The 25,500-nt window shown below is 44.9% G+C and overlaps 1 protein-coding gene across 2 annotated transcripts; it reads right to left on the reverse strand.

Moving 5' to 3' along the window:
• LOC308332065 (catenin beta-1-like) lies at window positions 1-24,205 on the reverse strand. Of its 2 annotated transcripts, none has more exons than XM_080787682.1 (17): window positions 24,048-24,205; window positions 21,501-21,550; window positions 20,197-20,406; window positions 19,577-19,830; window positions 17,554-17,792; window positions 14,215-14,416; window positions 13,269-13,413; window positions 11,988-12,091; window positions 10,567-10,701; window positions 9,682-9,885; window positions 7,876-8,034; window positions 7,411-7,530; window positions 6,212-6,362; window positions 5,829-5,950; window positions 4,078-4,138; window positions 3,130-3,323; window positions 1-1,113 (listed from the first exon to the last, which is right to left on the reverse strand). In XM_080787682.1, the coding sequence occupies exons 2-16, from the start codon at window positions 21,511-21,513 to the stop codon at window positions 3,136-3,138; spliced, it is 2,307 nt and encodes a 768-aa protein (XP_080643808.1). In that variant the 5' UTR covers window positions 21,514-21,550; window positions 24,048-24,205; the 3' UTR covers window positions 1-1,113; window positions 3,130-3,135. The 2 variants fall into 2 exon arrangements, with proteins under 2 accessions (XP_080643808.1, XP_080643809.1); XM_080787683.1 differs by having other exon boundaries at window positions 24,021-24,200.
• Window positions 24,206-25,500: the final 1,295 nt, after the last annotated feature.

The following is a 25,500-nucleotide window of genomic DNA, read 5'->3' on the forward strand; positions in this document are numbered from 1 at the left end:
TGAAATAAAATGCCACTTTATTGTTCAGCCGTTGTCATAACCATGTCTCCAAATGCACAGCAGGACTACAACTGGTTCGTCATCAACCTAGAGCTAGCGACCGTCGAGGGCAACATAAAACTTGGTTTTAATACGCCACCAACAGCCGTAGCATTAAGTGACTTGTTTTTTTAAAATCTATCAGACATACATCCAATGAGAGCATACAAAATAGTTGTTAACCTACCAGTGATACAGTATATAAAACAACTCTAGATTTATCCCCCCCGCCCGCCCCTCAATTTGACCCATGCCTCCTCCTCCTCCTCCGTTAGAACATTTGACAACAGACATATTTTCTTTATGCTTTAACAAGCACATATTAAGAATGCATAAGTCTCCATTGTTGAGATTATATATATATATATAAAAAAAAACTACACAATGTTACACTTTTTTAAGTCAGAGTACGATTCAACTGATTAGTGTTCTACACATTCGGCCATAAACAAAAAGAAAAAAAAAGGGGAAAAAAGGAACATTGTATAATACCACTATAACTTAACACTACATAACATACGTTTAAAAAAAAAGAAGAAAGAGAAAATAAAGATTACAAATGATTGGCAAAGTGAAAAAAAAAAAAGAATGAACAAATGATGGCAGATAATGCCAAGGCAAGCTGGGTCAGTACCATAACAGAAAATGAGTAATAAAAAAAAATAAAAAAAATGAATGAAAGAAAGAAATAAAAAAACAGAAGAAAACAGTTAAGAAACAACAAAAAAAAAAAAACCCAATAATGATAAGAATACAGGCGAGGCTAAAACATATGTGATTCCATCTTTTAAGATCCAAACTCATGTGCACGCATTCCGTCTTTACTAGGCAACAACCCACTCTTTTTACCAACACTGTGTTTCCACGCCTCTTACCAATGCCTTATGCCCCCCCCACCCCACCCCCACCTCTCCGACTTTCTCCATGGTAACCATCTTCCATGTGTTCTTGTGTCATCAGGCACTTCCTAAGATCCCTCCCCTTCTCCGCCACCTTCAGCCAATCAACAACCAACCACCGCAGCGTCATACGATTTACAGGCCAATCACAATGCAGAGTTCTATGGGAATACACCTGCAAATGGAACACAGGGGGGAGGGGTTAAATTAATTTACCAAGAAATATTTAAAAACGCTTAGCAACAAGTAAAAAAGCGATCACACGACGCTGGTGCCGACAGGACCCACCAACGGAAGATCAATGGAAATGGACATTACTGAGGAACTGTATTCTATGGAAAAACTGACATTCATACTTAAGACTACAAGAGGATAAATTCTATAAAAAGTGGGAAAAGTGGAATCTCTTCTCTCAGCCTATAGCGATATTGCAATAGGATTTCATTGAGTGTATTTTGTAATACGCGTTTTGGGCCGATCAAATCATTAGAAAGCAGAAAATAAAAGGCAGGAGACAACACTATTTGTTTTGTTTTTCTTCTTATAAGTTATTTGATCGGCCCCAAAACATTGTGTTCGTCGTCATGATTTGGTCACGATCCGAGTTGGCTTTGTCCGCGGCGTAACCGCCTTTAAATAAATACTTTAGGGAAAAGCCTATGGGAGAAAATGAATGGAGAATAATTTCCTGGGCCACTCGTTGTGCTGAAAGGGGGAGGGACTGCGACGCTCTATAAGGCTAACCCTAAACCCTAAGGTAAGTGGGGAACATAGAACCTGGGGAACATAGAACCTGGGGAACATAGAACCTGGGGAACAGAGAACCTGGGGAACAGAGAACCTGGGGAACAGAGGGATGACCCCCTAGTGAAGATGTGAGTGACCGACTGTCGTAAACGATACAGAGCCACCCACTGACAATAGCCCATCACACACCGTCTGCGACCGTCTGCGGCGCGGCGCGTTGCCGCCTGGAAAATAGAACTGTGTTCTATCGGCGCGCCGGGCGACGCGGCGGACGGAGCCGGTGGGCGATAGGTTAATTGAAAATAATGGAGGCGGCTGTGTCCGCCGCGCGGCGCGGCGGACACAGCCGGTGTGTGGTGGGCTAATATCGGCAAACGACGATTTTAAGAAACCCAAAGTTATTCTCCATAATGAAAAACGGACTACTACCGCGAGTAGGAGACGTGGAACTGAAATTACTGTCGCTGAATAAGCGAAAACATCGGAGGAAACCATTAGGTTGTCCTCTAGGGAAAAAACGACTGTAAAAAAAAAAACGACTGTATTTTGTGACGCCACATCGGCCAACAACAGGTAAACAACGTCAGTAGTATGTGGACATCAGGGCTGACGACGGAGATTAAGCTTATTCTGACTGCATACATTTGATCGTAGTCTGAAAACCCACCTTTTCAGACTCCATCATGGCCCATAGCACTTACCCCACCCCCTTAGATAGCAATTCTGTAGACTTAGATAGCATTTGATACAGACATTTGATACAGACTTAGATAGCAATTCTGTAGACAGCATAAGTGCATTGTATGTAGTCATAGCACGTCATAGTACATATGTGTAGCATAGTAGTATAGATGTATAGCTTATATGTATAGTTTCATTATAGATATTCCACTGTTACTTTCTTAGCTACGCATGTTTCATGATAAATGTTTTTATGTGATGTATTCCCATGCTTTTTGTTCTTGCTTAATGTAAATCGCTCTGGATTAAGAGCGTCTGCTAAATGCCTAAATTGTAAATTGTAAATTAAAGAATAGCTACACACACACGCGTCAGTCTAGAAGGAACCGTACTCTTCTGAACTCAAACAGGTCATTTTAAAAATAAATATTCAAGCCATTATGTTTTGTACTTTGATACTATAATCGTTATGCGTCATATTTTGCTGCTGTGCATCTACCATCAGATTGTAAGGGAAGAGAGATGGATCACTTCTCTTTTACTTTACTTACACTAAACACTGGGGGAAAACTATGACAAATTGCAAATAACTAGGGATCAGTTGCCGTATGATACGATTAATCGATTACTAATTATTAGTTGACAACTAATTGAATAATCGATTAGAGTACGATTAATCGCTGCAGCCCTAGCGTAGAGGCTACCCCCCCCCACACACACACACACACACACACAGCGCTGTGCGACGGTTGCGGGTTCTCACCTGTTCCTACAGGTCGGTGTCGAACCAGGCCAGCTGGCTGCTGTCCATCAGGTCCTGGGTGTGGCCCAGGTCGGGCAGCGGGTCGGTGTGGTGGCCCAGGTCGGGCAGGGCGTCGGCGTGGTAGTCGGGCCCGTCCATCATGGGGTCCAGCAGGGAGTCCTGGCCGTAGGCCGCGGGGTAGGCCCGGTAGGCGTCTGGAGGAGGAGGAGGAACCATGTCAAGCACCATCACTGCCACTCAGGTGTGGAATGCCCCCGCCCCCCTTCCCTCAAAACAAACAAATCACTGGCTTCCTTTAAAACCAGTCTGAAAAATCACCTATCAATATCAGCGGGTCAAAAGGAGAGAAGATGACTGCCCAACCTCCCTATACCCCCCAGGAAAATGAAAGTATATATATATTTTTTTTTTTATCCCACGATTTTGTAACCCATTTTTCCACCCCTGTGTCAATCATCTAATGTGATCCTGGGCTCTACACACCCTCCGCCAACCTAGTCCCCATATATGGGGGACAAGGGGAGAGCAACCTAGTCCCCATACATGGGGGACAAGGGGAGAGCAACCTAGTCCCCATACATGGGGGACAAGGGGAGACCAACCTAGTCCCCATATATGGGGGACAAGGGGAGAGCAACGGACTTGAACTCATGCTTCCTTCATGCCTGAGTGTCCAAGTTGCTCCTTTACACCTGACAGGGGGGAGTTTCCCTGGTTGGACGTATAGCGCGTGGAAGGAACAGTTATTCCAACCAGTTCCTTTCCCCTCCATCAGGCGCCCCGGCTGGCCAGGGGGAGGCAGAGGCAGTTTAGAGACTAGTTCCTTTCCCCTCCATCAGGCGCCCCGGCTGGCCAGGGGGAGGCAGAGGCAGTATAGAGACCCGTTCCTTTCCCCTCCATCAGGCGCCCCGGCTTCCCAAACTATTTGTACTGTGGCAGAACACTCACCGTCCTGTCGGTAGGCCAGGGGGTCTCCCTGAGCGCCCATGTCCAGACCCAGGTCTCCAGTCTGGGAAACGAGACGGCACAGGTGAGGCAGAGAACATGTGCATCGTGAACGCATGGATTAAAGTGAATATAAAAATATCACAATGGAACATTTCCAAGTCATATTTTGACTCTTTTTTATTTTACAAATTGCAGCATTTAAAGGAGAATTCCATACTAAAAGGCTTTCTTACCTTTCTTTGTAGTTGTTACTTCCCCACCAAAGAGGTCCAGGTGTTATTTTGTGCAAAGTCTCCTTTTTGGCTATTTCCCCCCTACCATAAGCCCTAAATGAATTGCATTGAATGGAATGGGATGTATGGGGTGTTGTGCTAATTCGCTTATTTCCATCGAAATAAGTAGTAAAGTGTGCCGCTTGGGTTATTATTTACATTATGAAGAGAGGATATATTAAAAATATATATAATTTAGAGCGATGGAAATAAGCGAATTAGCACAACACCCCATACATCCCATTCAATTCAATGCAATTAATTTAGGGCTTAGGGTAGGGGAAACAGCCAATAAGGAGACTTTGCACAAAATAACACCTGGACCTCTTTGGTGGGGACGTAACAACTACAAAGAAAGGTAAGAAAGCCTTTTAGTATGGAATTCTCCTTTAACTCCCATTTCATGTGGTTATATTCATGTAGAAAATGGAAATAAATTATTATAACTAAAGCTAGCAAAATAAACTACTACTAGAATAAATAAATAAAAACGGTACAGTAGTGCATCCCGTGGATGCAGAGGTTGTGGTTTGATTGCGTCCCTTTAACCCATTCTGACCGGGAACCCGTTTTGGTGTTAGCGTCATGTTATGCTTTAGCTATTGAAAAATAGCAGATCTACAAGCTCGTAGGGCGCCACCGAGTGGCGCGCTACGAGCTTGTAGGTCTGCTATTTTTGAAAAATCGAAGAACGACTGACATTTTTTAGAATCTGATCTCAGGTCAGAATGGGTTGATCAGGACCAGTGTGTGTCCGGTGGAAACCTCGTATAAATCTGATCTCAGGTCAGAATGGGTTAACTATAAACTGCGTTTTGGGATGCAAAATGCACCCTATTCAATCTCTGGTGGACCGTAGCTCATTCCAGCCCATGGGCTCGGTTCTGGTCATTTAACCCATTTGGGTCGGGGGAACCCCTTTTGGTGTTGGCATCATGTCATGCTTTAGCTATTTAAAAAAATAGCAGACCTACAAGCTCGTAGCGCGCCACCGAGTGGCGCGCTACGAGCTTAAGGAAGGTAGTGAGACCAGTGTCCATGACATCAGAGACACCGGGCTCACTGCTACAAGCTCAGTGGCCTTGTGGTTAGAGTGTCCGCCCTGAGACTGGGAGGTCGGGGTTCGATCCCCGGCCGGGTCATACCAAAGACTCTAAATAATGGGACCCAGTGCCTCCCTGCTTGACACTCAGCATCAAGGGTTGGATTGGGGGTGGGAAGTGAGGACGCTGGCGTCGACTGTTCGCCGCTTCACCTCCCAATGTATGAATGAATGAACCATTGTAAAGCGCTTTGAGCACTTGGAAAAGCGCTATAAAAATGCAATTCATTATTATTATTATTATTACAATCTAAAACCACATATTACACACATAAAGACCCCCAGGAAAGTGTTCTAAAGCTTCTAAATGTCATTAACATATTTTTTTTTTGCAAAAAGGGTGAAGTGTCCCTTTAAGATCTCTGGGTGGACCGTACCTCATTCCAGGCCATGGGCTCGGTTCTGAACAGGGAGCTGGTCAGCTCCACTGACAGGCGTTTCTTGTAGTCCTGGGGCTTGTCCTCGGACATGCGGAATAGGACCGCGGCCGCGTAGGTGGCTGTGGGAGAGCACACACACACACACACACACACACTTAGTGACATGATTCAGCATGTACCACTTTATGTCTACACTACAGCAGTGTTGTTTTTGGCAGCAAATTTCTATTTTAGTTTTAGTCATAGTCATCTGAATAGTTTTCACTTAGTTTTTAAGTCACATTTTAGTCACCTAGAATGTATCAGTGTTAGTCTAGTTTTAGTCGACTAAATCTACAGGTGATTTAGTGCGTTAGCGGCGTGGCGGTTCCAACACGTACCCACGCCCTCGTTGCGGGAGTGCAGCAGCTCTGTGAGTGGCGCCGTGGCGCCCTCGGCCTCGATGGCCTCCGCCGCCTCCTTGTCCTGGGCCAGCTCACACAGCACGCCGGCCGCCACGCGCTGGATGTTCTCCACCGGGGAGTAGAGCAGCTGGACCAATGAGAGGGACACAGAGAACACCGTGGACCAATGAGAGAGACACAGAGAACACCATGGACCAATGAGAGAGGGACACACAGACAACCATGGACGAATGAGAGAGACGCACAGACACAGAGAAACAAACCAAACTGTAAACTAAGTAATGCACCCAAATGTCATCCAAATTAAAATGGTCCAAGAGCTTCTGTTGGGAGAAGGGGGTTCATACTTAGTTTAGACTAGTCATTGGTTAGACATGGGTTAAGGTTAGGTTTAGGTGTGCTGCCCCGTGGGAGGTTAGGTTTAAGGTTATAGGTTTAGGTGTGCTGCCCCGTGGGAGGTTAGGTTTAGGGTGAGGGTCTGAGATAGGTTGTAGTTGTAGGACTAATGACTAGTCTAAACCAAGTACTGTCTAAACTAAGTAACGCACCCCACTGATGAAGTCTGGATAGCCGGAAATATTATAATCAGTATTCTGACATTAAACCTGTCATTGTTCTGCTTTTAACTGTGTTCTTGTACCGTTTTTAACCTGTACGGCGACCTCGAGTGCCCTGAAAGGCGCCATATGAATAAGATTGTATTATTATTAACCTGAGGGCCACATTAAGTGAAGGTGGGGGCCCGCCAGTTGCCCGTGTATGGGTTAAACTACAGACAACTCTCCTCATACCTGGACAAAGAGTGGAATGGTGTAAACTACAGACAACTCTCCTCATACCTGGACAAAGAGTGGAACGGTGTAAACTACAGACAACTCTCCTCATACCTGGACAAAGAGTGGACTGGTGTAAACTACAGACAACTGTCCTCATACCTGGACAAAGAGTGGAATGGTGTAAACTACAGACAACTGTCCTCATACCTGGACAAAGAGTGGAACGGTGTAAACTACAGACAACTGTCCTCATACCTGGACAAAGAGTGGAACGGTGTAAACTACAGACAACTCTCCTCATACCTGGACAAAGAGTGGAACGGTGTAAACTACAGACAACTGTCCTCATACCTGGACAAAGAGTGGACTGGTGTAAACTACAGACAACTGTCCTCATACCTGGACAAAGAGTGGAATGGTGTTGAGTCCTCTGATGACGATTCTGTTGTGGACGTCCCTGGCCAGGATGTGCAGGGCTCCCGTGCAGCCTTCCACGATTTCCTCCATGCGCACACCCTCCTGTGGGCGAAGAAAAATAATGTTTAACCCATTTTGAGCAGGAATCCCTTTTGGTGTTATAGCATTATGCTATTGAAAAATAGCAGATCTACAAGCTCGTAGCGCGCCACCGAGTGGCGCGCTACGAGCTTGTATAGGTCTGCTATTTTTGAAAAATCAAAGAACGACTGACATTTTTTAGAATCTGATCTCAGGTCAGAATGGGTTAATCATCGGACCAGTGTGTGTGTCCAGTGGAAACCTCGTAAGAATCTGATCTCAGGTCAGAATGGGTTAATCATCGGACCAGTGTGTGTGTCCAGTGGAAACCTGGTATGAATCTGATCTCAGGTCAGTAGAACGTACCACAAACTGCTGCTGGTTTCCTCCCATGCTGGTGCGTCTCTGGGTGTCCTGGTGGGCTCTCACCAGGAGCTGGACCAATCGCGGAATGGCTCCCTGTTCCCGCAGAGCGCTGTGATTGGCCGGGCAGAGGGCCAGGTTTCGGATCAGACCGACCGTGGCCTATAAGATGGAACAAAGTTGGGATAAATGAAGAATTAAAAATGGTTTTGTAAAATACTTTAAACTGACAACGTATACTTTCCTACTACTGTTCCATCCATACTGTGCAAAAATATATATATATATTAATGGAGAATTCCATACTAAAAGGCTTTCTTACCTTTCTTTGTAGTTGTTACGTCCCCACCAAAGAGGTCCAGGTGTTATTTTGTGCAAAAGCTCCTTATTTGCCATTTCCCCTACCATAAGCCCTAAATGAATTGCATTGAATTGAATGGGGCGTTGTGCTAATTCGCTTATTTCCATCGCTCAAAATTATAATTTCTTTGTATATATATCCTCTCTTCATAATGTAAATAATATCCCAAGCGGAACACTTTACTACTTATTTCGATGGAAATAAGCGAACTAGCACAACACCCCATAGCCCCATTCAATTCCCATTCAATGCAATGCAATTCATTGAGGGCTTATGGTAGGGGAAAATAGCCAATAAGGAGTTTTTGCAAAAAAAACACCTGGACCTCTTTGGTGGGGACGTAACGACTACAAAGAAAGGTAAGAAAGATAAGAAAGCATTCTAGCATGGAATTCTCCTTTAAAGAGGGAGTGCCACAACTTTTGTATTTTTCATGCGTCTATGAGGTGACAGTATACTTCATTAGACAACCTGGAGTCGTTTTTATGTGCAATGGTGTATTAACCCATTCTGACCGGGCACCCATTTTGGTGTTAGCATCATGTTATGCTTTACCTATTGAAAAATAGCAGATCTACAAGCTCATAGCGCGCCACCGAGTGGCGCGATACGAGCTTGTAGGTCTGCTATTTTTTGAAAAATCGAAGAGCGACTGACATTTTTAGAATCTGATCTCAGGTCAGAATGGGTTAATCAGACCAGTGTGTTGTCCAGTGGAAACCTCGTATGAATCTGATCTCAGGTCAGAATGGGTTCATCAGACCAGTGTGTTGTCCAGTGGAAACCTCGTATGAATCTGATCTCAGGTCAGAATGGGTTCATCAGACCAGTGTGTTGTCCAGTGGAAACCTCGTATGAATCTGATCTCAGGTCAGAATGGGTTAAAAGGGTAAGACCACATTTTTTTGAGGTTTGTGTTGCGTAGTTACTTTGCCATGATGCAACTCCAAATGTGGACAAGAAATAAAAAAATTACTGCTCCAGTGATTAGAAATTGATAATTCAAAATATATGCTCCTCGTTGACTTACATTGTAGCTAAAACAGCTCTCAAAGTCACTCTTTTAGTACGTAAACAAACACAAACAAAGTTGATTCAGACAATATAGAACATCACCAAAACTCATGTGGTTTTGTTTTTTCATAAAAATGTTAGATTCCTGTTGATTTGTCCATTCTATTGGGAAGAAAACCCGGACTGGATCCGTGGATCCGGATCTTCAAATAGTAAAATCAACAGGAATCTTACATTTATGAAAAAATATCTACAAGCAGATCTACAAGCTCATAGCGCGCCATCGAGTGGTGCGCTATGAGCTTGTAGGTCTGCTATTTTAGAAAATTTGAAGATCGACTGACATGGAAACATGTCTGTTTGAAAATGACAGTTTTCTGAAAAAGCTATTTTTTTTAAGAATCTGATCTGGGGTCAGAACGGGTCATCGGTACCTTGATGAGCGGCCAGTGGGACGGCGGGTGCAGCAGCTTGACCACCACGGGCAAGCCGTAGTGCAGGCGCACGGCATTCTGGGCCATCTCTGCGTCCTGGTGGCGGGAGGTCAGGTGACGCAGGGCGCACACCGCCGGCTCCGTGATGTCCTCCCGGTCGCCGGCACGCAGGACCGTGCGCACCAGGGCCTCGATGCCGCCAACCTGGGGAGAGAAAAAAAAACAAACATGGCCAGCGTTAGACCTCATGCACACGGAGCGTACTTCAAACTGTTTGCAAAAAGTACAGTCTTCAGATGGAAGTTAACCGTAAGAGTATATATGAATAGAGAGGGCATCCGAGTTCTCCTTCCATCCACTTTGCATTAAGTTGCTCTAAAAGCGCATGAGGCGATTTCACTCCTCCTTCCGGGGTTTAGGAACAGAGTGCATTCTGGGATGGATTGCAATAGTGATTGGGCCCAAACACATGAACGCGCTGCCGTTGAACGCGCACGAGCGTGCGTCCGTCGTGAACGTTGCACAATGATAGTCAACGGACCAGCGCGCGTTCATGTGTTTGGGGGCCCAGCGCTGCAATACCTTCATTCGGCCACTGTGTCCATTTGGCCTCAGGGTTTCCTCTGGGTGCCGTCTCTATCCATATATACTCTAAGAAGTTAACCCACTGTCAGATCAAGACCGAGTGACCCAATAAGGCAGGACATAAAAGTGTGTGTGGGAGAGACGGGAGCGTGTGTGTCATGTGTACGTGTGTGTGTGTGAGAAACGTGCGTGTGTGTCATGTGTACGTGTGTGTGAGATAGGCGCGTGTGTGTGTGTGTGAGATAGGTGCGTGTGTGTGTGTGTGTGTGATAGGCGTGTGTGTGCGTCATGGTTACGTACCTGGCACACCATCAGCTTGTTGCTGTAGTTGTTGCAGGTGAGGTTGGACAGGATGCCGGCAGCACAGGTCACCACATTGATGTCGTCACTGCCCAGCAGCTGGACCAGAGTCCCCAGGAGACCCTCCATGCCCTCCTGGATGGATGGAGCATTGTGTTATACAGCAGATCTACAAGCTCATAGGCACTGCCCAGCAGCTGGACCAGAGTCCCCAGGAGACCCTCCATGCCCTCCTGGATGGATGGAGCATTGTGTTATACAGCAGATCTACAAGCTCATAGGCACTGCCCAGCAGCTGGACCAGAGTCCCCAGAAGACCCTCCATCCCCTCCTGGTTGACACCACGGTCAGAAGGACAAGGTCATTTCACAGGCGCGTTTGTTTTGCGACATTATACCTCATCGGGCGTGTTTGTGCATTTAACCCATTTTGGGGGCGGGAACCCCCTTTTGGTGTTAGCATTATGTCATGCTTTAGCTTTTGAGAAACAGCAGACCTACAAGCTCATACGCTACGAGCTTGTAGGTCTGCTATTTTTTTTAATCGAAGAACGACTGACCTAGAAACAGCTTTTTCAGAAAGCTGTCAGGATGTAAGAAGATTTTTAGAATCTGATCTCAGGTCAGAATGGGTTAAATAAACGGATGTTTAACCCATTTTGGGGCGGGAAACAGCAGATCTACAAGCTCATAGGGCAGCACCGAGAGCCACGCTAGGAGCTTGAAGGTCTGCTATTTTTGAAAAGACGTGAAAATGTGGTGCAAATTTTTGAATATATATTCTTTCAGAGTGAACATTTTTGACTCAAATCTTTGCTTCTGGGTGGGGGGGGGGGGGGGGGGGGGGTCCCTGGAACAACATATTTTCAGATGGGGGGTCGGCAGGCCAATTACATCTATTAATTACATCTAATTACATCTATTTTTGGGGGTCCTTGACATGAAAATGTTTGAGAACGACCGGCATAGAAACATGAGGTTCTTCCTAAAAACCGTCAGGATTTAAAAGTCATTTTTTTAGAGATCTGATCTCAGGTCTAAATTGGGTAAACTTAACCCATTCTGACCTGAGATCAGATTCATACGAGGTTTCCACTGGACACACACTGGTCTGATTAACCCATTCTGACCTGAGATCAGATTCTAAAAATGTCAGTCGTTCTTCGATTTTTCAAAAATAGCAGACCTACAAGCTCGTAGCGCGCCACTCGGTGGCGCGCTACGAGCTTGTAGATCTGCTATTTTCCAATAGCTAAAGCATAACATGATGCTAACACCAAAACGGGTGCCCGGTCAGAATGGGTTAACAGGTCCACAACAAGCTCACAAGGCGACAGATAGCGTGTAGAGCGGCCATTTTTCCGCTATTCATTGTTAGTGGGCTCAAATTGGTCACAGATATAATCTCAGCGTCGTTTTTACCTGTTTGGTGGCGGCGTCGGACAGATTCCTGAGGGTCCAGAGGCAGTTCTGGACCAGTCGTTGGCTGGGGTCTGTCAGGTGGAGACCCAGGGCCTGCATGCCCCCTACACACACACACACACACACACACACACACACACACAGCACATGGTGTTAGCATTATGCTATAGCTACTGAAAAATGGCAGATCTTCAAGCTCATAGCGCGCCACCGAGTGCCGCGCTACGAGCTTGAAGAACCACTGACATAGAAACATAGCTTTTTCCAGAAAACTGTCAGGATGTAAGAAGACATTTTCAGAATCTGATCTCAGGTCAGAACGGGTTAAACGGTGACAATATGTGACCAGATTTGACTGAGCGCAAAAATCCAGCTTTTCAGGAGAAAAACGTATTTGTTTTTCAAAATGAGTTGAGGCAGACTCTTCACATACTACTAGAGCATGTCTGAAATCAGTATCAGAGCTGAAATCAACATGTAAATATGAAATAAATGCTTAAACAAAAAAACATTGACCTGAGATCAGATTCTAGGTGTAATGTTAAGAGTCCACAGAAGTGAACCTTTTCAAGCACGTTTACTCAACTCGCTGTTTCTCTGCAAGACATTACTCAGCTGCCCCCCTTCGCCAACTTGTAGACTTTTGTACTGTTCTTTAATCTTTATGAACTTTTAATCTTTTTAAACCAATGACCTCTTTCATACAGGAAAGGATTCCAAATAAGCCAGCTGGGCTTCTTCCCTTCCTTCCTTGCATTGTATTTTTGTTCTTCGTTATGTTATGGTCTATTATTTTGTACAACGTGCTGAATAAATAAACCTAAACCGTAACTGTATGTGTACATACTAGGGATGCACCGAAAGGGAAATTCTTGGCCGAAAACCGAATACTAAATATAGGAAACAGCTGGCCGAAAACCGAATACCGAATATCCGAATATGATTAATATTATATATCGTTTTTCCTACTATTGCTGTCATGTCCGTACCTTAAAGCTACCTGATTTATGGCAAAATAAATGGTTATGGCAAAACTTAAATAATAATCACTAATATGGGTCGATAAAACATTTATTCAGCTCTTTTGAATGCATTAATTACATACACTATTCGGCGATATATTTTCTGCCTATTAGGGCCGAAACCGAACAGGCCGAAAATGCATTTTTAGCCATTTTCTGCAGCCGAAATATTTTCTGCAGCCGAATATTGGGTGCATCACTAGTACATACCAGCCTCCACGTTATAATGGATAATATTGGGTGCATCACTAGTACATACCAGCCTCCACGATGGCGGGCTTGTTGCTGGAGCACACGGACAGAACCTTCAGCACTCTGCTGGTGGTCCACAGAAGCTTCTCGTAGGTGAAGGTCCTCATGATGTTCACCAGAGCCTGAGGCCCACCGCTGGCCAGGATGATCAGCTTTAGGAAGACAAGAAAAAAAGGAGAGACCGTTAGTGCCCAGTCGGTCTCACTCACACACACACACACACATCGTTTGGAGGTTGCCCCTCCTCGACTTCTCTGCGCGTCCAAAATAAAATAAAAACGCACGCCTCTCGTTAAAGTATTTATTTAAAGACTGTTACGCCGCGGACAAAGCCAACTCGGATCGTGACAAATCATGACCACAATGAACACAATGTTTTGGGGCCGATCAAATAATTTATAAGAAGAAAAACCTTTTATTTATTTTCTTCTTTCTAATGATTTGATCGGCCCCAAAATAGTGTGTTCATCGTCATGATTTGTCACGATCCCAGTTGGCTTTGTCCGCGGCGTAACCGTCTTTAAATAAATACTTTAAGAAATGCCTATGAGGAAAATGAACGGCGATTTCCTGAACCTGGAACAGGTCGTGCGGAGGCCGCTAAAATCGTGTGGCCGATAAGATATGGTGGCGGGACGCCAACAACATGCCAAAACCCCCGCGGCCTCCGGAAACCGTATAACCCATTCTGAACGGGAACCCCTTTTGGTGTTATAGCATCATGTTATGCTTTAGCCATTGAAAAATAGCAGATCTACAAGCTCATAGCGCGCCACCGAGTGGCGCGCCACGAGCTTGTAGGTCTGCTATTTTTTTTAAATCGAAGAACGACTGACATTTTTTTAGAATCTGATCTCAGGTCAGAATGCGTTATAATCAGACTAGTGTGTGTCCAGTGGAAACCTCATGAATCTGATCTCAGGTCAGAATGGGATAAAAGCCCCGTCTCTCACCTTGCTCTCCTGGTTGCCATAGGCCAGGATCTGCAGGCAGTCGGTGGTGATGGCGAGGAACTTGACGTTGGTGTTGGCCAACAGCGCCACCATCTTCTGCAGCCCGCCGGCCAGGCGCACGGCCATCTTGGCGCCCTCCTGGTGCAGCAGCAGGTTGTGGAGGGTGGTGATGGCGTAGAACAGGACGCTGTCCACCGGGGACCTGGCCACAAAATGGAGGACAAACACACGTTAGTGGAGGGTGGTGATGGCGTAGAACAGGACGCTGTCCACCGGGGACCTGGACACAAAAATGGGAGGACAAAACACACGTTAGCACATCATCCAGACCCCCACACCAGATTCTACTAAGCCATTCTGATCCGAGATCAGATTCATACGAGGTTTCCACTGGACACACACTGGTCTGATTATAACCCATTCTGACCCGAGATCAGATTCTAAAAAATGTCAGTCGTTTTTCAAAATTAGCAGACCTACAAGCTCGTAGCGCGCCACTCGGTGGCGCGCTATGAGCTTGTAGATCTGCTATTTTTCAATAGCTAAAGCATAACATGATGCCAACACCAATAAAGGGTTCCCGTTCAGAATGGGTTAAGAATTCAGCTGAACATTGACCAGATTCTACTACAGTTTTCTGAAAACCCATCAGTGGATCTCAAACCCATCTCATGTCAAGAACCCCCAAATGTTTTAAGTAATTATAAAAAACTACTTTCTGACTTTACTTTGACAGCCCCATACATCCACACAGAAAAGTCCTGTCTGATTGCATGAAACAATGTCAAACTCACTTTGCATGTTGCTTTGCCACTCGATGTGCCAGTCACTTAGTTTAAGCATGCACATACCCTCTATACAGGGCTCCAGCGTGCAACTTAACAGGTCGCATATGATAATTAATTTCTTAACGTGAGAAACAGGTGCGACTTGCTGGAAGGATGAGTGGAGGGAAAAAAACATCCTGCAGTGCTTTGCCCGTTCCATTGATATAAACATTGGACGTTCGCCTGGCGCCGAGTGTTCAAAGAACGATCGTTCACGAAAACCCACCAATAAGCCCTTCAGACTTGGATGGTCAGAGCGGTGCGATTACATACAAAGTCAATGCAAAGACGAGAATTGCGCAAACGGGCGCAGCGCGACCTGCCGCGGTACAAACTGGACGAACCGAGGCGAATATATATTCAGGTCTGAACGCAGCTTATCCGACACAAATTAACTCATCTTTCTCAGCTGTACAATTTCACTGGAGCGCTCAGCGCACATATCCAACTGCATGATGATCAGTCATGATCTACACAGACAGCCGACTCCCGACCATAGACTGTAATCTCCCGACCCAAACAATGAGTGAGGAGGTAAACTTGTTGTTTGATTAAACATATAATGTGCCACGAAAAATAGCTTCCAAAGCTCGTTATGTTTGCATCGAGGAGGTAGCCGATGGGTCCATACATGATGACCGGCCAACAAAAGACATTAATCTCCCTCCCAGTGAGTGAAGAGCAGATTTATTCTTCGTCGTACAAAGTGTGTGCTGAAAATGGCTGATCTACAAGCTCACAACGCGTCGCGTCCGCGACACGTTGTGAGCTTGTAGATCAGCCATTTTCATCACCGACTTTCTGTGTGCGGAATATAAATATTGCCTTTATTGACTGAGTGACTTTGTGTTGGGTTCAAAACCATCTACAGTGTCTTGAAGTATAACCAGGTAGGTTGCTGTTTTTTTTACACAGTGACCTTTGTAGGGGTTTTTATGATTCAAACCTTTAATGGTGGAAACTACTACATAAATAAATGGCGCCTTATGTGGGGGCATGATAAGATCATGTATTAATACCAGATTATACCACGCTATACAAAGGAAAAAAATGGTGCTACCTAATTTGTGGTGGCGCTACCAAATGAAGGTAGGTGGCACCAGTGCTACCTGTGAAAAAGTTAGTCTAGAGTCCTGCCTCTATATGCAATGAAAGGAACATTTCCAAAAAAAGGCACACTTCCATAAAAATCTGTGTGATTAATCGTGTAAGGATACAAGTTCAACAAATCTTTACTCGAATTTCTCGAAGGCATAAATCTGAAGTCTAAAACTAGAGTATGAAAATAGTTCCCTCTATAGCGGGCCTGTGCACACTACCGAGGGGAGAAGGCACAACACCGTCTTGTTGTTCCCCGACGTTCCGACTACTTGCCCAACGTTACAGCCATTAATTAGCACGTTAACACCACCAAGACGAAGCTTTTATCAACAGGCCCTCCAAAAACAACTACCAAAGTCCGTTACGCACGCAGCATAAGCCCCAAACATTCATGAACAAAAGTCCAATCCTCTCAGTGGACTAATCCTGGTGCTAGCCCATTAAAACGGTGTCATTGTAGATTTTAGATGCACACACACACAGTCACACACACACACACACACCGTATAAATAGCAAAAGTACTAGCCGATTAAGAGAAGATCCACTTTTCGAGCTTGTAGATCTTCTACGTGGTGTGACGCAGTAGTATGATCAAGTATGGCATTAATTTAGGAAAATAACAAAAGTTAAGAATATGGAGATGGTTTCTGCCCGACAACAAGAAAACCATTTTGGGGATTTTTAGAAGGCATTCGTTGAATCGGCATGGGATCTTAACCCATTTTGGTGTTAGCATTATGTCATGCTTTAGCTATTGAAAAATAGCAGATCTACAAGCTCGTAGCGCGCCACCGAGTGGCGCGCTACGAGCGGCGCGCTACGAGCTTGTAGGTCCGCTATTTTTGAAAAAAATCGAAGAACGACTGACATAGAAACATAGCTTTTTCCAGAAAACTGTCGGGATGTAGAAGACATTTTTAGAAACTGATCTCAGGTCAAAATGGCTTAAAAATGTTTTGTTTTTAATCTCACCCCAGCATCTTTTTTTTTTTATATATATATATTTTTCATCCCACGATTTTGTAACCCATTTTTCACCCCTGTGTCAATCATCTAATGTGATCCTGGGCTCTACACACCCTCCACCAACCTAGTCCCCATATATGGGGGACATGGGGAGACCAACCTAGTCCCCATATATGGGGGACAAGGGGAGAGCAACGGACTTGAACTCATGCTTCCTTCATGCCTGAGTGTCCAAGTTGCTCCTTTACAACCTGACAGGGGGGAGTTTCCCTGGTTGGACGTATAGCGCGTGGAAGGAACACGTTATTCCAACCAGTTCCTTTCCCCTCCATCAGGCGCCCCGGGTGGCCAGGGGGAGGCAGTTTAGAGACCAGGATTACTGCATGTTTTTGTGAGGGTACCTACCCTATAGGGGACACGGGGAGAACATGTGAGGGTACCTACCCTAGCATCTTGACGAGGGCGGGGATGCCCCCGGACTTGAAGATGGCGAGCAGCCCCTCACGGTGGTGGGAGAGGTTGTGCAGGGTGCCGGCCGAGCAGCGCGCCGTCTCCACGTCGCCCGTGTTCTGCATGGCGCGCACCACGGCCGACACCATCTGGGGCGAGCGCATCAGGGCGTGGCGGGACGCCTCCTTCTTGGACAGCTGGTGCACCATGACGGCCGCCTTGTTCACCACCACCTGACCACCGGGAGAGAGACACAGAGAGACAGAGAGAGAGAGAGACAGAGACAGAGACAGAGACAGAGACAGAGACAGAGAGAGAGAGAGAGAGAGAGAGAGAGACAGAGAGAGACACACAGAGAGAGAGACACACAGAGAGAGACAGAGAGAGAGACAGAGAGAGACGGGAGGGAGTGTTGCATGGTTGGTCAGCAGTGTCGTTTTTTTCGTCGATTAAGGGCCGATTCATACTCTTATTTTAGAGCCGAATAAAAGTCGGTTCGGCTCTGTAGAACCTACAATGTGACGTCATTTGGCTCTGTAGAACCTACAATGTGACGTCATTGGGCTCTGTAGAGCCTACAATGTGACGTCATTTGGCTCTGTAGAACCTACAATGTGACGTCATTTGGCTCTGTAGAGCCTACAATGTGACGTCATTTGGCTCTGTAGAGCCTACAATGTGACGTCATTTGGCTCTGTAGAGCCTACAATGTGACGTCATTTGGCTCTGTAGAGCCTACAATGTGACGTCATTTGGCTCTGTAGAGCCTACAATGTGCACTACAGCGCCGAAACAGCGGTAAAATAGCAGTATGAATCGGCCCTAAAACTAAGACGAAAAATGTTCGTAAACTACCTTTTTCTCCTCTGACAAAAACTAAATGGAAACTAAATGAAAACTAAGCTACGACGACTAAAACTAAGAATAAATATATCGACAATTTTGTCATGAAATAAAAACGACTAAAATGTTAGGAAAGGACTCTAATGGACAAGAGATCCAGTATAAGTCATTTTACACTTGGTTGCATGCCGATACCGCTGCGACGAGTTGTGAGCTTGTAGATCGGAGATCGGCTATTTAGAGCAAGTGTAAAAAGTAAAAAACATTCATTACGACGGCATCGAGGCCCGCCAAAACACATTTTAGTCGACTAAATCAACTGTAGATTTAAGTCGACTAAAATCTTATGACATTTAGTCGACTAAAACTAGACCCAACAATAAAACTTTCCAGGGTGACTAAAATGTGACTAAAACAAAATGAAAACTATTCAAAAAAGACAAAAGACTATAAAACTAAAATAGAAATTTGATGCCCCAAAAACACAACACTGGTGCACTTGTGAACTCAAACAACACTCAAATAGTCCAGTAATAATGTAATTTGACCTCAAACTAATTGCAAAAAAACCAAACTCAGCTGATTTTGTATCTTACATGTGTCATGTCAAACTAGGGTGTTTTCATGATGCCGAGTCCATTCCAAGCATTAGTTTTGCATAAAAACACTCCTTGGGCTAATAACGGCCATAGCCACTTGCCCAAATGTGCTGACCTCATCACATTTGTGATGACGGCTATGGCCGTTATTAGCCCAAGGAGTGTTTTTATGCAAAACTAATGCTTGGAATGGACTCACAGCATCACGAAAACACCCTAGTTTGACATGTCACATGCTACTTAAAGCAAAAGGAAAATTTTAAATTATTTGCCTTATATAGGATGTCTATGGTGGCCATACTGTACAGGCCTTTTTCAACACTTTCCCCTCAAGACAATTTCAGGCAACTTTTTGTATGTTATTCAGGACATAATGTAAGATACAAAATCAGCTGAGTTTGGTTTTTTTTTGCAATTAGTTGGCGGTTGACCCCTTTTTTCCCATATAATGCCTGTACTAAAACAACACTGGGCACTTTTTACCATCTACAAGCTCACAACGTGTAGCGCTGCGCCGCGTTGTGAGCTTGTAGATGGTAAAAAGGTGGTGCAGTGGGTCGGTGGCGTGGACCCACCTGGTCCTCGTCGTTCAGCAGCTTGGTGAGCTCGGGGATGGCGCGCGTGGCCAGCTCGGCGTCGTCCTGGTAGTTGATGAGGTTGACCACGGCGTGCTTCAGCATCTGGGACGGCTCGGCCAGCCGCTGCACCGCCGTGGGGTGGGCGGCGTCCAGCCCGCTGGCGGACGGGATCTGCACGCCCTCCTCCAGGGTCTCGGGGAACATGGCGGCGCGCACGCGCTGCGCACGGGTCATGGCGTAGCCCTCCATATCTGGAGGAGAAGAAGAGGAGGAGGGGGGAGAGGGGGTACATTTTCAAACTATTCTCAGCAAAAGGGATAATATTTCTTTAGGGTGAAGGGTAGATCTTGTCTCTGGGCTAGATAGATGGACCATACCTGGAGCCTCGGGGGTGAAGGGCTGGTTGAACTCCCAGTCGTAGAGGGTTAGGGTTAGGGTTAGATAGATAGATGCATACCTGGAGCCTCGGGGGTGAAGGGCTGGTTGAACTCCCAGTCGTAGAGGGTTAGGGTTAGGGTTAGATAGATAGATGCATACCTGGAGCCTCGGGGGTGAAGGGCTGGTTGAACTCCCAGTCGTAGAGGGTTAGGGTTAGGGTTAGATAGATAGATGCATACCTGGAGCCTCGGGGGTGAAGGGCTGGTTGAACTCCCAGTCGTAGAGGCCCGGGTCGTCCTCCTCGGCGTCCGGGTTGCCCTTGCCGCTCAGAGACGGCGCGGTGGTGGTCACGCCGGACTGGATGCCAGAGTCCAGGTAGGACTGCTGCTGCCACTGGGTCACCGCGGCCTTGCTGTCGCCCATGGCCATGTCCAGCTCCATCAAATCAGCTGCAAGAGGGGAGAAGAAGAGACTCGTTAAGAATTCAGCTGCTGAACGAAAGGGCCTTTCTGTGTGGAGTTTGCATGTTCTCCCCGTGTCCCCTATAGGGTAGGTATACCCTCACAAAAAACATGCCGTAATCCTGGTCACTAAACTAAAAAAGAAAAGAAAAGCAGATTCACAAGCTCACATGACGTAACAAGTTGAGCTTGTGGATGGTAAGAGCTTTTTTTCTTTTTTTAACATAACACAAAACATGATTTTTTGAACTGTTTCACCCTTACTTTTTGATCGAATACTTTCAGTCAGAAATGTAAAGAGCATGTGGTGCACACAGCACAGACATTAAGGCTATTAAATCCATCAACACGATATTATTTAGTCCCAAGCACACAGCATGTTCAACGCACGACCTAGTGTGCTACCTTACTATTACTACTGTAACACGTTTCATTCTGATGTCTTGTTGCTACAATGTTGAGGAGCCAAAAAGCATAGCATTTTACTCTCTTATACGAGCCGTATAAAAAGAAAAACATCTTTGCAACTAGGTTTGCATTTGTAAGCAAACCACTCGCATTTATTTGATATGCCCAGGTGTTCGGATTTAACCCATTCTGACCCGAGATCAGATTCATACGAGGTTTCCACTGGAGACACACTGGTCTGATTATAACCCATTCTGACCTGAGATCAGATTTTTTTTAAATGTCAGTCGTTTTTCAATAGCTAAAGCATAACATGATGCCAACACCAAAATGTGTTCCCGTTCAGAATGGGTTAAAGTGTGTGTGTGTGTGTGTGTGTGTGTGTGTGCGTACATCAAATTCCAGTCAAATGAAGACACGCTTTTATCCTCAACTTCAAAAGAAAACCGGCGTAAGTTAACTCACTTTGGGCTAGACACAGATTATGACCGCTTAATTCCAGAGTTTCTGAAGAATTAAGAGCTTTACCTGAACTCAACACACGTTCAATATGCACAACATTTCAGATAAGCCGGGTATTAAATGCAATTAAAAGTATTTTTCAGAAATGTAAACACACACTGTGCACAATGCACTGGAAGATCAAAGGGCCTATTTATTTTTTTCATACTCACACTGGGTAGCCATTGTTCCCGCTTGGCCTCAGTCCGCACGGCTTCGAAGTCTGTGTGTGTAGAAAAGGAAAAAAAAGAAAGAAAAATGAATTTACACGTGAGAGCGGTGTCTCTAATCGTGTTTGCCAAGGCAAACCCTAATGTTTATACATTTCACATCCACAGCCAGTCTGACTGAATAGTCCCACTGTCGTCTTCTCTTTGGGCTACACAGTAAAATCCTCAGTACAGTAGATGTATTTATCCATGCATTGCATACGATCACAAAAAGAGTTGAAAGTGCACTCTCAAATAAAACGTTATTTTAACCAGTACGTTAATCCGATATATATATAACCAAAATAAACCTCTGCTGATTGGTGGGAGGTGGTCCAACTAACTAATCCCCCATGTCGAGAAAGCAACTAGTAGACGTACAGTCTGATAAAAACAATATCTCCCCTGGCCAAAGCACCAAGCACGGATTCCACCTCTTTGAAGGAGCAACAAAAATAAAGGAAATTCGGTCTTCCACACATATGGCACCCAAATCCAGAGTGAAGACATCAAACTTCGCACAGCACAGCTTTAAACAAATCCTAAGGATTTTTTGCAAACTCTACTCGAAACAGAACAGATCCCTCAGGGTTGATAGAACAGTCCCAATTCCGTGTGATAAATTGACCAACTAATAATAACTTAATCTCAAAGTGCTTACATGGCATACAAAGTCAAGAAAACGGATAAAAGATTTAAAAAAAAACACAATCAAGTTCTGATCAATGGCAAGAGACACCTCACCAACTAGGCTAAGAAAAAGAGCACGTTGAAAACCTGACACACAAAGGCATCAATGAGATCATAAGGGCCTAACGGCTTGTTAAAAAGACGTTTTTTTTTTTAGAGAACCCTTTTTAAAGTTAGTGGTACAAAATGGAACCGTAGACTACGTACCCTAACCCTACCCTTCTCCGACTTAACTAACTGTGTACCTGTCCGTCCTGTGCCACACGGAGTTCTCCCTGATCGCTCAGGAACTTTACTAGTAGTACTAGTGTTGCTTTGCTTGGTAAAAAACGCAAATCTCTCTCCCTTTAGTCTCTGATTCAAGGGGAAATGCCGGCGCCTCTGTCTCCACCTCCCTCGGTACACACACACACACACACACACACACGGGGCAGGACTCAAGGGGGAGAGAGAGAGAGAGAGAGAGAGAGAGAGAGGCGGCGGTGTGGGTATTTCCAGGCCAACGTGAACACAATTCACCATTCAGCGGCGGCACAGAAAAAAAGAAAAAAAAAACACATCAAAGGCATATTTGTCCCCCTCCCCCCACCACCAACCAACAGCTAGCTCAACCACGGCCAAGTTCCCACCTCGCTCGCAAGCAGCTTGGGTTTCCACAGAGAAGAAAAAAACCTCTAAAGCCCCCTCAATCACTTCCACTCCTCCTCCTCCAGAGTAGACAGACTTTTTAAGTTAGTAAACTTATTAATATGATATATATTAATGCTATGAACCTGGTTTATGGTCGAGTTAATTCACACAGCATCGCATCCACACACACGTTTAAGCCCACTTCTTAAGCAGAGTTTAACAAAATATATATATTCAAATGTAGCAGAGCTCGAAGTCAGAGATAGTGCCATTAAACAAATTACGCCTTAAAAACAACGACATGCGCCCAAAATGGAGATGGAAAGTGCTTCGGTGTTTATTTATTTTTTTCTTCCCCCAGCAGATTTTGAACAACACTCCATTTAGTCTTGGGTCCTATTTAGTCTTAAGTCTAGTCGACTAAATATCCAAAACCATAAGTCTTTTTGGTCTTTAAAAGTCAACAAAAGCAACACTGAATCGGTTACCAATTCAACATTGAACGTCCCAGTTGGTTTTCCTCCATTAGCAGCCAGCAGCTAACAGGTTGGCTAGCCCAAAACCCAAACCGTAGCCTAGCCTAGCCAGCCGAAGCTAAAGCTAAAGCTAGCCCCCAACTAGCCTCCCAGTCCCAGCAGTTCGTTCTCTAGTACTTAGCTTTAGCTATTAGCTAACATAAACAAACACTGACTTCCAAACCCTCCTCAGCCTCTCACCAGATAAAATCCACACGACCAAAAAGACCCCAAAAGGCCGTTGTCTCTAGTCTAGAGAGAAGCGAGGAGGAGGAGGAGGAGGCCGGCCGACACAACAACAACACACATTTAGAATCAAGTATCTGTCCCTCCACGTTACAAACAATGCGTTGTTGTTTTTTTCAAACATAAAAAAAAAAGGTATAAACATTAATTGTGCGTTAGCTTTAGCACGACGCTAGCTCGTTGTGTGGGTAAAAGTAGACCCAGAGAGCCCCAACACACACACACACAGCGGACAAACCAAAACCAACGGCGGCTTATTGAGAGTCCTTTGATATATAAAAAATAATAATAAGAGCTCTCGAGCTAAAAAGAAAAACGGAGCTCGAGCTTGGTAAAAAAACAAAACAATTACGCGGTGCGAGACAGACAGACCCAAGCGTCAAATAAAAATGATTATAAAAACCTTAAAAGTCTCTTTTTTTTTTTTTACCAGCGTCGAGTTTACGGTGGTGGCTCCTCCGTCTTGGTTGGGGTGGTGGTTGTCGTTTTGTCGGGGATTTGATTTGATTGTCCTCCTCTTCTTGTGTGTGTGACTGACTGTGTGCGTGTGTGTGTGTTTTTTTTTTAAGTTAAAAATGGGAGAGCAAAAAAGGACTAGAGGAGGAGGAGGAGGAGGAGAAAGGAGGAGGTGAACAACCCACCCGTTAAAAAAACCGTATCGTCCGCACCACACCCCGCTACGCTGCTCGGCTCGGCTCGCTCCGCCTAGTAGTGCACTGCACACTGGACTGGACTGACTGACTGGCTGCTGCCTCGGTGAGATCCCTCCGCCGCTGGCTGCTGCTGCTCAAGATGGCGAATGGTGTGGAAGGGGGGAGAAAACAGGGGTGAAAAAAAAGCCTTCTGCCGCAACTCGGTTAATATAGGGCGTTCTATTAGAATTATAACTTTTAAATAATTGTCTGGGGGTTTTTTTTTTGCACGGGTCGGGTGGATGTCACACTCCACCCGAACGTGTGTTTTATTTATTTATTATTATTATTATTATTTTTGCCGAGAACAATTTATTATAGACACAGCATTCAAACTTTAATGTTTCTTTTTTTTTGGGTTTGGGTTTTTAGTGTAGTGGTGGGCAGTGTTGCCGCCAGAGTTTCTGAGAGAAATAATAAGCAACCAGGTCCAGGAAAACAAGCCCAAAATAAGCAACATTTGAATTTAAACCAATATATACTGTTAATTATTATACAGATTAGAAGTAGTATATAGGTTTTTAAAGTGACTAGTATAATTCAAATAGGCTATTTGAAAATAGCAGATCTACAAGCTCACAACTCGGCGTTTGCGTGTAGATCTTCTATTATCATTATTATTATTATTTTTTAAATATATATTCTAATTCAAAATGGGTACTGGGGCTCCCTGGCTGGCCCCCTGGGGGGGGGGGGAAAGGAAAATATTTGGGGGTCCTTGACAATCATGAAACTATTTGAGAACCACTGGTTTAAATAGAACATGTGGAAACAATATTGGGTGACAATATTATTATCACACGAAAAGATGAAATTACCTATAGGTTCCATCCTGGAGGCAAATCTTTCCGGTGATAAGATGGCCACCAACGTACTAAAACAAGTCAACCAAAGAACAAGGTTCTCCTCACTGGTCAACAAAAACACCTTGAAGACCCTAACACAGGGGTAGGCAACATATAAGAGAATATTCTTACGGCTCTATAGCAGTGATTCTCAACCAGTTTCATTTCAAGGACCCCCAGTTTGACATGCATTAGTCTACGAAGCCCCGCCATTTAATGGCATTTCTATCTCTGGGACCCCCGATTTATATTGTAGCCTAAATCAATGTTAATTTAACTCTGAGAGTGTACAAATGGAACCAAACGTAACTCTGAGGGTGTCCGTTTGTCCGAGTTACAGACCCAT

This window comes from Protomyctophum bolini, assembly GCF_963924005.1.
Source record: "Protomyctophum bolini genome assembly, chromosome: 17".
Lineage (NCBI taxonomy): Eukaryota > Metazoa > Chordata > Actinopteri > Myctophiformes > Myctophidae > Protomyctophum > Protomyctophum bolini.

Bases quoted from the DNA above. Each gene is read 5' to 3' on its own strand.
- LOC308332065 (XM_080787682.1), bottom strand. The intron at 9,886-10,566 runs GTACGTAACCAT...TTCTCTCCCCAG, and splicing joins ACAAGCTGATGGTGTGCCAG to GTTGGCGGCATCGAGGCCCT. The intron at 5,951-6,211 runs GTACGTGTTGGA...GCTCTCCCACAG, and splicing joins CTCCCGCAACGAGGGCGTGG to CCACCTACGCGGCCGCGGTC.